This window comes from Dromaius novaehollandiae, chromosome 1, assembly GCF_036370855.1.
Source record: "Dromaius novaehollandiae isolate bDroNov1 chromosome 1, bDroNov1.hap1, whole genome shotgun sequence".
Lineage (NCBI taxonomy): Eukaryota > Metazoa > Chordata > Aves > Casuariiformes > Dromaiidae > Dromaius > Dromaius novaehollandiae.
Genome location: NC_088098.1, coordinates 125,566,594 through 125,578,703, shown reverse-complemented (window position 1 = coordinate 125,578,703; position 12,110 = coordinate 125,566,594). Strand labels below are relative to the sequence as shown.

Genomic DNA, 12,110 nt, shown 5'->3' with positions numbered 1-12,110 from the left:
GCTTTCTTCTCCTGACCGTCCTCCTAGCAGGGATGCAACAGCAAACAAGCAAACTGAGAAAAGACCAAATATATGTCTTTGTAATTGCAGCATTCAACTCACATCTTGTGTAGTGATGCCAAGCCCTCTCCTACCAACACTGGACCTGTACTGGGTCCAGTTCACAGGAAGTGAAAATATGATGCTCTGCAAACAATTTTAAACTGCTCTATTTGTCAGCTAACTTGCATCTGTACAAGTTTAAAGTAGTGATGCATGCTTTTTTTCCCGTACACACTGAAGTAGTGGTGCTGAATAGTTAACAGCAGTTCCACAGCGCGGGGAATGGCAACTGCCTGCATTTACCACTCCCTGACACCTTGTTCGTATTAATGCACAAGCCGTGGGTCTCATCTCTAGTTACCAAGTTTAGCACAGAAATGAAGGGAGGAGTCAGCTTCAAACTCTTTGATTCCTGGGGCGAGCTTGGCCCCTGGGAGCGGTTTAAGGACAATTTCCTTTCTGCCTCGTGATCCCGCAAACTAGGAGCTGGTCCAGCTTCCAAAGGGCATCAGGGCTCTCCCTTTAGCAGATTTACCCATAGAGAGCACAAAGTTCAAGTACGAACAAGGACCAAGCAGCTCCGGCCCTTGCCTGCCACGCTACCAGCGTCCTTGGCACAAGTTTCCAGCTAGGCCACTGGAGCAAAAGGGGGAAGATAACAGCAAACCAGAAGAAACAAGAATAGCACCTGGAGGGAGAAATAACCCAAATGGGAAACTTTCAGGGCTGCTCCCACTACGCAGAATCCAGCCCTGGTGGGTAAGGCAAGTAGGCAAAGGAGGTGTTCAGGATCTTGCAGTCCTCAGCAGTACTGCTTATCTCAGGTGAAACATCCTGGCACTGCCCTCGCTGTGACTTCTCTCCCCTGCCGTCTAGCCTGCCTGGAGCGGGGTATTTCCTGGCATTTCCCAGCCAGTATCAAGTAAACATTTAACAATGGAAACTCCCTCGAATGAGGTTCACCTGCCTGCTCGAGCCAGCAATGGGTCTTTCCCCGCTGCACCAGTGATTCCCCAGTACCTCCGTGGGGCTGCACAGCCCCCCACTCAGCCAAATCCAAGTAATAAGCAGGAGGAATTCAAGGAAGCCCCTTGGCAACAGCACGGTACTTCTGCCCTGCAGAAGGCAGCACGCAGGCGCTGCGGAGTTTTACCACCTCCAGAGGCTGCATTTCTAGTTCCTTATTTTTAATGAACCTGGAGCAATGCCAGCGGCGAAGCAAGTATCTTCGGCCCACAGAGGATGCAAGTGGTTTAGAGTAGAACAGCTCGAGTCCAGAGGCTGAAATGGTGAGGTGGCCAAGTCCCTGGCTCTGCCACAGAGCAGGATGCAGCCAGAGCTGCCCTAGTCCCCAGTGCTGCAAACGTGGCCAGCGCTTTGCCTTGCCAGGGGTTGGCTGCCCTGCCTACACTTGCTGTCACCAAGAGAGCTCCCTGGGGTCACGCTGCCATCTCTCCTCTCCCCACGGGAACAATCCCCCGGGCTTGCCAACTGCAAAACTACCTGCACAGAAAGCTTCTTGCGTCACAGTCTCTCCCAAACCACCCACAACGGGGTCAGCCAAGCTAGCCTCCTACGACGAGCAGCACAGGACGTAGCCCTGCTCTGTCTCCTAATCTTCCACACTCTCCCAAGCACCCTCGCCCAAGCTTAGACACAAGGAAGAAAAGCACATCCTAGAAGATAAAATGGTTTTGTTATGTCAAGGGACAGCACTGCAGTCAGGTGTTCCCCGCCAAGGCCCTATTTATAGAGAGCAGACGGGCCCTGGGGCAGGCACACACTTGCATTACAACAGCATTAGCTTGTTACTGTATTTGAGCACCGATGCAAGTGCCAGCATGGAGGAGGCCCAACTGTACTCGGAGCGCCTGTGGAGAGATAGTGGAAAGCTGACTAAGCGGAGACATTTGGGGAGCACGTGCTCGCAGTCGTTTGAGGAGGAGCTGGCCCGAAAGAGGAAGTTACGTCAATCTTCTGTTCGCCTGCGGGGCATGAAGAAAAGAAGTGAGTATCTGCCACACACTTGTGAAGTGGTACAAAGCTGATTTATGCTCGGCTCAAACCAGCCAAGCAGTATGCAGCAATCAGATAAACATGCCTGTAACAACTGCTTCTAACGTTCTCCCTTAATTTTTCTGATTCACCTCTCATTTCTAGGAAAACTAGGGAATAAAAGCACCCAGCGTGGGGGAACAAGGATGGCCGTGGGCGCTCAGTTATAGACCACCGGCTAAAAAGGGACTCCAGGAGGTGCATGTAAGCTGGCAGGAGAGAGCATCGCCTTTATCCAGAGTCTGGAAAAAAAATGTCGGTGCTCAGGTACCAGCTTTACTTCTTGTTCTCTGGGGCACCTTCGGGAATGAAGCGTCCTTCTCCCTTAGCTCCCATAATGAGCTGATCAGACCCTTAAGAAAGGGCCTGTCCAAGCCTAGGGAGTCCAGTCGCTTAGATTCAGAGTTCAGAGTGAAATTCTCTTCCGTGAAGAATTCTCCCTTTAGATATGCCCAAAGTGTGCTCATAGCCCTAAGGCTTTATATTAAAACTAAAGCATTTACCCTCATACTATTTTCCCTGCTCTGTAGGCACCGCTGAAAAGAAAATTCAGTCAATTCAACTTAAAAAGATGACAAAGGAGGAAAAATAATTGAACCTATTCACAATTCTTTAACTAAAAGGTAATGCAAAAAGTATTGTTGAATACTCTTTTAAGCCTCTGTCCCATAAAAGGCTCCCAATGTTTTCTTGTAACCTTGAATTTAGAAGGGCAATGTAGATTCTACATCAGATTTCACAAAATGCTCTCCAGCACCTGTGCCAGCTCTACTCTGCTTCAGGAAATGCAAGCAGAGCCTCCTTTTATAAACATTAACAAGTCAGAGCTCATTTCACAATCGTGCACAGAATTAATGGAAGTCACTTTAGCATCTTCATTTCTCAACAGTTTTATTGCCTTTAAGAAAATTTTTGTAAAATATAAATACAAAGGCAGGAGATTTACTTACAAAGTTAAAACACAGATCTCAAACATAAACACACAATTCAGAAAATTTAGTTTATGTACAGTTTCAAGCAACTTCAACATATGTTAGTTTTTCAATATTTTACAAGGTACAGAAAAAATAGTTCAAAGTCTTCTTTAAATAAAGAGCATAAAATGTTTAAACATATATAAACAATCCGGTTTGATGTGTGAAAACTAAATTTCACAGCTTTTAAATTAGGATATAAAAGTTCTTACAATTAGTTGATGCATATGGATATGGTTTAATTTATATTACAAACTATTGAATTATATTCAATAGTGCTTACCTGGCCAAAGCAGGTAATTCTGTAAACAAAAAACAAAAATAATATCACGAAGTGCCTTACCAAATTCTATCTCCCAAACAAGCCACATGACTTTGATCACATCACCTATAAAAAGTATGTTCTGTGTAATCAGTGCTTTGTATGAAACAAAGTCAATGTGTGGGTGTGTTCTTTAAAAAAAAAAAAAATGTGTTCCAAGTAATAACAAACTTATCCCAAAGCCTGTGTGCATTTAAAGAAACATTATATAACAATTTTGTAAAAACTGATTGAAGTTAAAAAAAAATTCTTCCAAAATCCATCCAACTGGAATTCAGATCTCTTATATAAAGGAAAGATATTTTCATATTTAATAGTGTCCTTTCTTTACAGAAACAATCGTGTTTGAACACATATACATAAAGAAGTAACTGTATATAGTACTGTACATTAAACGGCCTGATGGTTCACCAAAGGATATCGAAGGGAGGGTCCTCATGTGGATGCAACCAGTGAAGCGAGGAGCCGAGCAAAGTCTTGAGTTCACTTGTAAATTCTACCAAGTCCAACAGTTCTTTGCTTTCGGGGTTGAAAGCTTCGAGGTCCTTAGCACAAGAGAACAGCTGACTTAGAGAAGTCTGTTTGTAAAACTCTGCCTCTGTGATTGTGACAACTTCCAGATTAGGGAAGTTGCAACGGAAGATGCGAGATGACATTTTTAGCCTCTTCACCACGTCTGAGAGCAAAAGCCAGTTTCGTGGTCTGTGGAAGCAAAGGAGAAAAGGGCTCAAGTAACGGACACTAAGTTACAGGCTCCTCGACTAGTCCCCACGTCACAGTGCGGCCAACCCCTCCTGCAGCGCTCGCACAAATAATCCCGCTGAAATCAAGAGCGCTGCCCATGGGCTGGAACACAATGCATTTTGGCATGCACGTATTTACTTATTTACTACCGTTACTAACAGCTTTGTGCAAACAGGAGGAAGAGGCATGCACGGTGCTGATAAGAGACACTGGTTTCGGTCCCAAGCCTATAAACCCAGGGCACACGAGTGGGTGTGACAGTAGCCACACTGACAGCTAGTCACACGTCTAAGGGATCGCCTGACTAAGCCCGACGTTGCATGGTGCAAGCTAGGAGACAGCCAGTAATTATAACTGGAAATTTCAGCATCTCTGCTTTCAAAGGTGTCTGCATTAAATTAAGTCAACAGAAGATTTCTTCCAGATTAAGAATACATTTTTTTCCATTCAATCTTTGAACGCCCAAATCTGCACTTTTGCATGATTAATATTTTAAACTGTTTTGCCCACACCTATCATCAAAATTGGTGCAAATGGCAAACAGTAGTTGTTTACTGAACTGATTTATGTATTGAAAATAACATACAATAAAACTTTTCAGGTCTTTGCTTATTATTAAGTATCTCAGCATCTTCTGTACGATGTTTCTTTATTTGTTTCATCCAAATCAGGTGTTAAAACCCATTCTGCTGCAGAGTCTTGAACAGCAGTAATGGTGCCATTTTGTCATCCACAAAACCGTGTCCAATGAGCAAAACAGAAAAGAATATTAAATAAAATTAAGAACACCCTAAAAACATTAGATTCAAATTAACGTGCCAGAAGCACGTGTTTTGCGGAGTCTTATTATCAAGGTGTCTGTCTAGATAAGGGAACGGATTCTGATGTTTTGTGTTAAACCATCATTCTTTCCTCTCCGGAACAGGCTGCCCCAAAACAGCACTTTTTATGCTACTGGCATTTTGTAAAGCATATACAATCACTGGAAGTTAGTATGAGCACAACAGTTACAATCAAACTTTTTTTGTGCATTTTATACACTTAAAGCTCTGTGAGCATGAGTGAGTCAGCTGCCTCCCCTTTCACCTCCTGTTAGGTTATTTCCAAAAAGCCCCGCAGGTATGTATTGATATCTAATTTATATTAGATAAATAAAAATGTGTTTCCCACAGATGCAACAGCTGCCATTCTAAATAGATCGGTTCATCCATTTTTACCCTCAAACTTGTATCTGTTCTTACCCCTGAGAGAGACACACTTGAATGTTGTAACACGGCAAGGGAGGCTCATCTGAAAATTCAAATTCAAACACATCGCTAAAGCCGTCGTCGTCTTCATCACTTGGGCCAGGAGGATTTGCCAAGATGTCAAATCCAGATTCATCTTTTGGATCTAAACAAAAAAAGAATACAGATACCAAGTCAGCATTTAAGAGACTGCCGCAGGTCTTGCTTTTTCTTCTAATAATGTGATCTGTAAATAAAATCACTTTACTTCCTTTCTAACTTCCTCTACCATAAAAACAAAACAGCTCCCACCCCCATGTGCTGCATGTTTTGAAACTTCTCCACGTATAAAGAAATAAAGGGTAACATTTGCTCACCGCACACAGAGCTGCCATAGAAATCCCAGTACACACCAGGGTCATCAACACTTCGACCTTGCAGGTCAGTTAAATACTCTGGAGAGGAAAAAACAACAACAAAAACACACTGATGAGAACAAAAAGCTGGCAAGTTTAGCAGACTGCGTGTCACAGGGAGTCTTGCTATGCATACTTCATACCTTCCATCAAAGAAAATCCACAACATATTCCTGGTGTACATGCTACAAAGAACCACATGCACATACTCGTCTTGCAAATATTCCTGGAATTCACTTCTCCCCTGCATCCCTTCTCCCATCACATAAAATAACCACTCATCACAAAAAATAATCACTCAAGGTCTAACAGGGACTGACCCAACCTTAAACTTCAGAAACTGAGAGCAGCACTTTTATTTTCCCGAAACACAAGATAGGCCACACTTTTTATCCTGCACAGTTCTGGACACCAAACTTGGGGGAGAAACAGTGGCCTTAAAGCAAATGACAGAAAAGGTTTTTCCACAGAGATACATTCAGAAGCTGAATTTTCTACAGACTTAATTTGAGAAATTTGCTAGTGGAGTTGATTTAAAGATACTGGGATTCAAGGCACTGACAAGTCCAAGACACTGAACTTTACTGGAGTCCTGATATATGTATGTGTTTTGCAGACTGTACCATTTTAAATGGATACGTGGATGAGTATTTAAACTCAATGACTGCGACTATTACAAACATTTTTGGAGGTAAAATTATTAGGGAGTTCCAGTATCTTTATCCAAAACAAACACAAAAAACTAGGAACATATTAGAATACGGACATGTGTAAGACAAGAACATTTAATACAGTTTCACAGCACTTCAGGTATAAAATGAGGCTGAACTTGCAAAAAGACAAGTACTACAAGGATAAAAAGCAAGACCACAGGAAAATATGATTATGCTGAACAAACAGCTATGAGATTTGGCAAGTTTCTTATTTTAATTTCAAGCAGAAAATGAAAGGCACTGAAACAGCCCAATGACCTCCTACCTACCAAATCTGATAGCAGCATAACCCTTACATCTAATTAAAAGTTTCAATTAGAAGGAGTCAACACCCATAGCTGTGCTTCCCTTCTCAAATCGCTGGGGTCTCACACACAAAGACAAAGCTACTTAAGGATGCTCTAACGCTTGCTTGCACGGCCGAAACAACCCAAAGTTGGGTCATTTGGACTTTGGGGGCCAGGAAACATCAGCAGGAGAGCCCTGGCGAACACACCTGTGAGAAACGTTTCCATGAGCTCGCTGTGGGTCATCTTCACAATGGTTCTCCCAGAGTACGTAGCAAGCGTTGGATCAGCACCATAGGACAGCAATAAGCGGACAATTTCTAAATGGTCGTTTTCTACTGCATCATGGATTGGTCTAGGGAAAAAAAGAAAAAAAGATCCCAGTGTTACATTTTGGCACAATAGTATTACACAAATGTGTTTGAGAAGTAATTTCTGACTTCAGATCAAGGTTATTTATAGCAAATAACACTATTAATACAGCTGTCAATCCTCTCATTGTCATTTTTACTTGCACATCATTCCCTCCCCCTCTTGTCTTTTCACAGACAGGCTGCTTGGGGCAGATATTTGTGTTATATCGATTCACTGCTTTACATATTTCTAGGGCCACTACAATAATTACACCACTGTAACAGAAGGCAGGAGTTTGTGTTAAGCCTCAAAAATATATTTTGCTTCAAGTCACTCCACCGTTCCAAATCTCTGCCAATTTAACATGTTGAGGAGTGAAGGCTCATTCAGCGAGCCTCTGGGCAGACATGCAAACCAGTTACCCAAAGCTTCTAAATTATGTACATAGAAGTAAGTTATGAAAATTTGCTAGGAATTAAACTACCACGCTATATCCTCTTTAAATAGTACTTGTGGAGATATTTGCAGCACAATTCAACCATTCCATTTGGAGAATATCAGAACATGTTATTTTAAGTTTAGTCTTTACAGAAGTCCATACATATTTTATGTTAGCAAACATCAACAGTATATATATACAAGCTTAGCCATACACACTGTGAGCCTACAGCAGGATTATTCATTAATACACACGCCTGCAATTCCAGGGTTAGAATTCCTTACAACTAATTATAAATTTCATTTACTTTTGCCTTAAAATTGATTATATATAACTGGAAGTTGTCTGGAAGTAGAGCATATTAAACTTCAGACTAATGAAGACATGTTCAAATCCCATCTTTTCCTTAGAAGGCAATGAGCTGGGGACTGAACACTCAAAGGGGAGTCAAATTCAACAGCCAGGGCTTATGGCAATTCAACTCAATTCTATAGTTCCTCTTCCTTTAATCTGCCAAGCATAAACACTGCTGCCCCCCAAAAAGACTTTCAAGTCTGCTCAAATAGACATATTGGCACACAAGAAAAAATAAGGAAAGACAGAAAAATAAGGACAAGAAGGAAAGAAAATACTGAAAAGTAAAGTAATAAGGAAAGTAAACTGAAAGCATATTGAGTGTACCCATCGACTCAGCACCCCAACCTGCCAAACAACGCTTAGAAGCAACTAGGGATGAAATTCCCTCCTGCACGGAGGGCCGTGTCCCACCAGTGCTTCTTCTGCTCCACACAGCAGCCTCCCCCCAGCTGACCACAGCTTTGGTCTGGATTGGCATCCAAGTGAGCTCAGGACAGAGCACAAGAAGTAAAGCGAAGCAAAGCAAGATCAGGGTATAGGAGGAGCGAGAAGAAAAAGTCCACCACTGTTTTCCCCTTCATGGCACAGCTTTGCACTTGAAGGAGGACTCAGTGATCCAACTTAAAAAGAAATATGTTCCAGGTGTGTTTATTCCAAGTACTTTCCAGTAGGCTGCGATTTAGGGTGATTAACGTTTTCCACATGCAAAGCACTCGCTCCCGTCCTGCTGGAAAGCTGTACGTAGTTTTGCTTCTAGCATGTGCGCACTAAATACTGACATGAGGATGTGCACTTGGGGAGCCTAAGGCTTGTTCCCTATGGAGAGAGGACTTACCCCACACTGCCTCCCTCCTGCGCATGCCAGGTCACCAACACAGTAGACAAGCAGATGATCCCAGAGCTGCTGATCGCCAGTTCGTGCCATTTACCAGACCTCCTGGGCCCAGACACCAGAGCAGGCAACAAGTGCACGCCTGTAAAGCCCACCTTGGCATTTCTTGGAAAAGCAGTATCAAATTTTAAGACCAGAAAGGTCCAGGAGGATCATTTGCAAAGGGTCAGAACATCTTAACGATTTCTTAGGGAAATGTGTAATGTAACACAAAACTATGTGACGTGCTCAAGCAAGCTTCACATGCTGGAGAGACGGCGCTACGTTTTCTCGCGTTGAGAACACTGTATTACCACAGCCCTCTTGCACGCCTTACCCTCCGGCATCTACCTGTTCTCTCAGTTCTCCAGCACAGGGGTTGTCTCAGTATTACGTGTCCGGGTGTGCAGCACCTAACGCACTGGGATCTGGCCTGTGCTAAACATCCCAACCGATACGATAAAACGAGTAACAAATAGGGGTGCTGACACAGGAGCTGACGAAGTATCAGGTGTTTCTGGCTGTCAGCAAGCATCCAAGGCCCGAGCTGTCAGGTCACAGCACTTTGTGCATTTATAGCAGGAAAGGTCACTCTTGCTGAAAACACTCGTGTCCCCCACTGGGCATGAAGCATCTCTTGCTGAAAGTCTGGCAGCGGGCACAGAGAACAGACGAGAGTTACGGCTGTCTCCAAATGTTGACGATGCTTTTCCCCCCCTTTACTCTCTCATTCTATTGGAGTCTTTAATTTTGAATCGTTTTCCATTTTATTTTAGAATGAGGATTTTCTGGTTTCATCTTCTTAGGGGGGAGGATTGCGGGTTTATTGGTTTGTGGGTTGGGTTTTTTTTTTTTTTTTTTTCCTTAAACTGACTTACCTAAATAGCTTTCAAAACAGTAATGAATTCAAGATGATCCCTTAATTTATTAAAAACAGCATCTGCATCAGCACCCAGCGTTTGAAGTGACTTAACAGGACCCGGCCAACTTTCTCCAACAGAGCTTGTGCCTTGCCAAGGAAGGAAAGTCACAGCCCCACCGGCTGTAACCCCCGGGCAGGACCCCCTTCCCTGCTCTACAGCTCACCCCGACTGCAAGAGCACGTGTGGATGGGGCAGAGGCCGGGGACCCCCCGCCACGTGGCAGCGCCCGGCTGCGATACTGCAGCAAGCAGCTGCCCTTCGGCCCCGGCTTTTCCGTGCACGAGAGCGCAGAGCCGCGGGGAGCAGGCTCCTGCCCGGCCAGAGAGGCAACTTAAAAAAGGGTTAACGGGAAGGAAAGGCACAGCAAAGCCGCGAGGAAGGAGGAAGAGCAATAAATAGAAGGAAGTGAAGGAAGGAAAGAAAACAGAAATAAAAAGAATAAAGAGGCAGAACCCCACCTGCAGATAAGACAAGGGAAAAAAAGCAATAATAAAACACCGACAGACTCTTTCCCCCTGTTTTACTGGCTAGCATGGCTTTCCAGCAAGCCCGTGAGCAGGACCATCTAAAAGCACAGCCAGGCGCCAGCGCTCCCCCTGCCAGGGCAGGCAGCGGAGGGGATCGTCTCAGTCGTGGCAGAGCTTAACCCCCCTCCTCGCAGGGCGCAGAAGCGACCGTGGGAGCTGGTAACTTTTCCGGATGGTGAGGAGGATGCCTTGGAACCCTCTCCCAGGCTTCTCTGCCCAAAAATCCCCCCCTCCCCCAAGCATCCTGGAAAGAAACCATCTCCGTGCCCGAGGGTACCGTTAAAGGTAGCGCAGCTTGTTTTTAAAACAAACACTTTGAAAGGCCCCAAAAGGATCTGGGCGCATTCGAGAGCTGTAATATCCTACAGGAGACACACATCTCAATCCTCTCCTGTATATTGTCAAATTCTTACTACTATTTTTACCGCTACTAGAATTAGGGAAACATTTCACTAGGGGTTTATCATTTCGCTACCAAAATTATAAACTATTCAGACCAGCCAGGGTTTGCTCTCAGCCTTGCGGGCACCATCAAAATTTTCCTTGCTGCAAGGAGAGGCCTCACGATGCATCAAGCAACCCGGTGTCTCGGCGTTATATTTTTATTCCCACCTCCTGCGTTACACAAGGCTGCCCCATAGAAGAGGCCAGGCATGGGTTGCAGGAGGGCAGCTCCTCCAGCTGACTCGTCTTTAACACAGTTAGCTGCTAGAGGGTTATCGCTCTGCCAAGACCAACGAAAGGACACAGGAAGAGAGCCGTTTTGGCATGGTACTCCTTGAGGGGGGAGGAAAAAATAAAAATAATAATTAAAAAAAAAAGGCTGAGCTCATCCGCCGCCAGAGAGAAGAATAAAACAAAACGGGCTGCGGAGAGAGCTCTCGTGCAAGGAGCACAGCATTCGAAGCGAGGCAGAGACCTCGATAACCGGCAGGAGATGCCTGCATTTTCAGCATATGGCTTTGTTTTTTAAAGCAGCGTCGTTTCAGCTAGGGTGTGCTGAGTAGCTACAGGATGAAGAACGAGGCAATATGGCCAAATACACCCGCAACCACGCTTGCTAATACCAGGCACCGGTCTTACTCCCCCCCGCCCTTGGTGAGCAACTCCACTTAACCAGCGTTCAGTCAGGGGAAAAAGCGTTCACCTCTTAAGTACGGTCTGCTCTTATTTATAGGTAAGACGATTAAGAGCCCTTAGCGACCGCAGCAGCTTTGAGACAGGTCTTAAAGCTCTCGCCCCGCTCGGCAATAATCTTTGATGAGCCGGTAATTCAGCAGCAGCGCGCTGGCGCAGGCAGAGCCCGCACACGCTGCTAACAATGGCCTCGCGCCTGCGGAGCACGGCCGGCGCCAAGCCGAAGGGGGAAAGCGTTGACGAATGCTGTATTTAGCCCGGGCCAGATGCGCTGTGAATAGGGCCGACAGAAGGATATTGTGCTCCGCGGGAAGCATTAGGTGCGCGGGCAGAGCGACAGCACCGAACCAGGAAGGCGGGGGAGAGCGGCCACACAATACCTCCGCCGCTGAAACGTGGCCGCTTCATTTCCATTTCACTACGATCTGGTGCTTTGTGAGGTGCTTTTTTTTTTTTTGGAGTTTGCCAAGATTTCTGAGAGTGGCTCCTGGGAGGCTGAAATTCTCACTTATCTACTGCCCGCTGAATGCAACCTAGACCGGTGATCTAGGTGAACAACCTAGATGAACACCACCCAAAGGAAGAGGAGTGAGAGGGCATCTCCCACTCGGTCACTTGAAGTAACACAGATCTCCACTTCGCGAAGCTAGGATCAAACCGAAAGACTGTCACGCTAACAAAAATGGCATATGCAGTTACATCACAGGTCTTCGACGATTTACA

The 12,110-nt window shown here is 45.0% G+C and overlaps 1 protein-coding gene across 8 annotated transcripts in view; it reads right to left on the bottom strand.

Moving 5' to 3' along the window:
- Nucleotides 1-2,971: 2,971 nt before the first annotated feature.
- Nucleotides 2,972-12,110, bottom strand: part of BCOR (BCL6 corepressor) — an 81,698-nt gene continuing 72,559 nt past the window's right edge. For all 8 annotated transcript variants that reach the window (XM_064497552.1, XM_064497565.1, XM_064497548.1 and 5 more), the window contains 4 exons: nt 6,989-7,134; nt 5,741-5,818; nt 5,379-5,529; nt 2,972-4,095 (listed from right to left, as the gene is read on the bottom strand). In XM_064497552.1, coding sequence (XP_064353622.1) covers nt 3,801-4,095; nt 5,379-5,529; nt 5,741-5,818; nt 6,989-7,134 — 670 coding nt within the window. In that variant the 3' untranslated portion in view covers nt 2,972-3,800. The remainder of the gene's footprint in view (nt 4,096-5,378; nt 5,530-5,740; nt 5,819-6,988; nt 7,135-12,110) is intronic.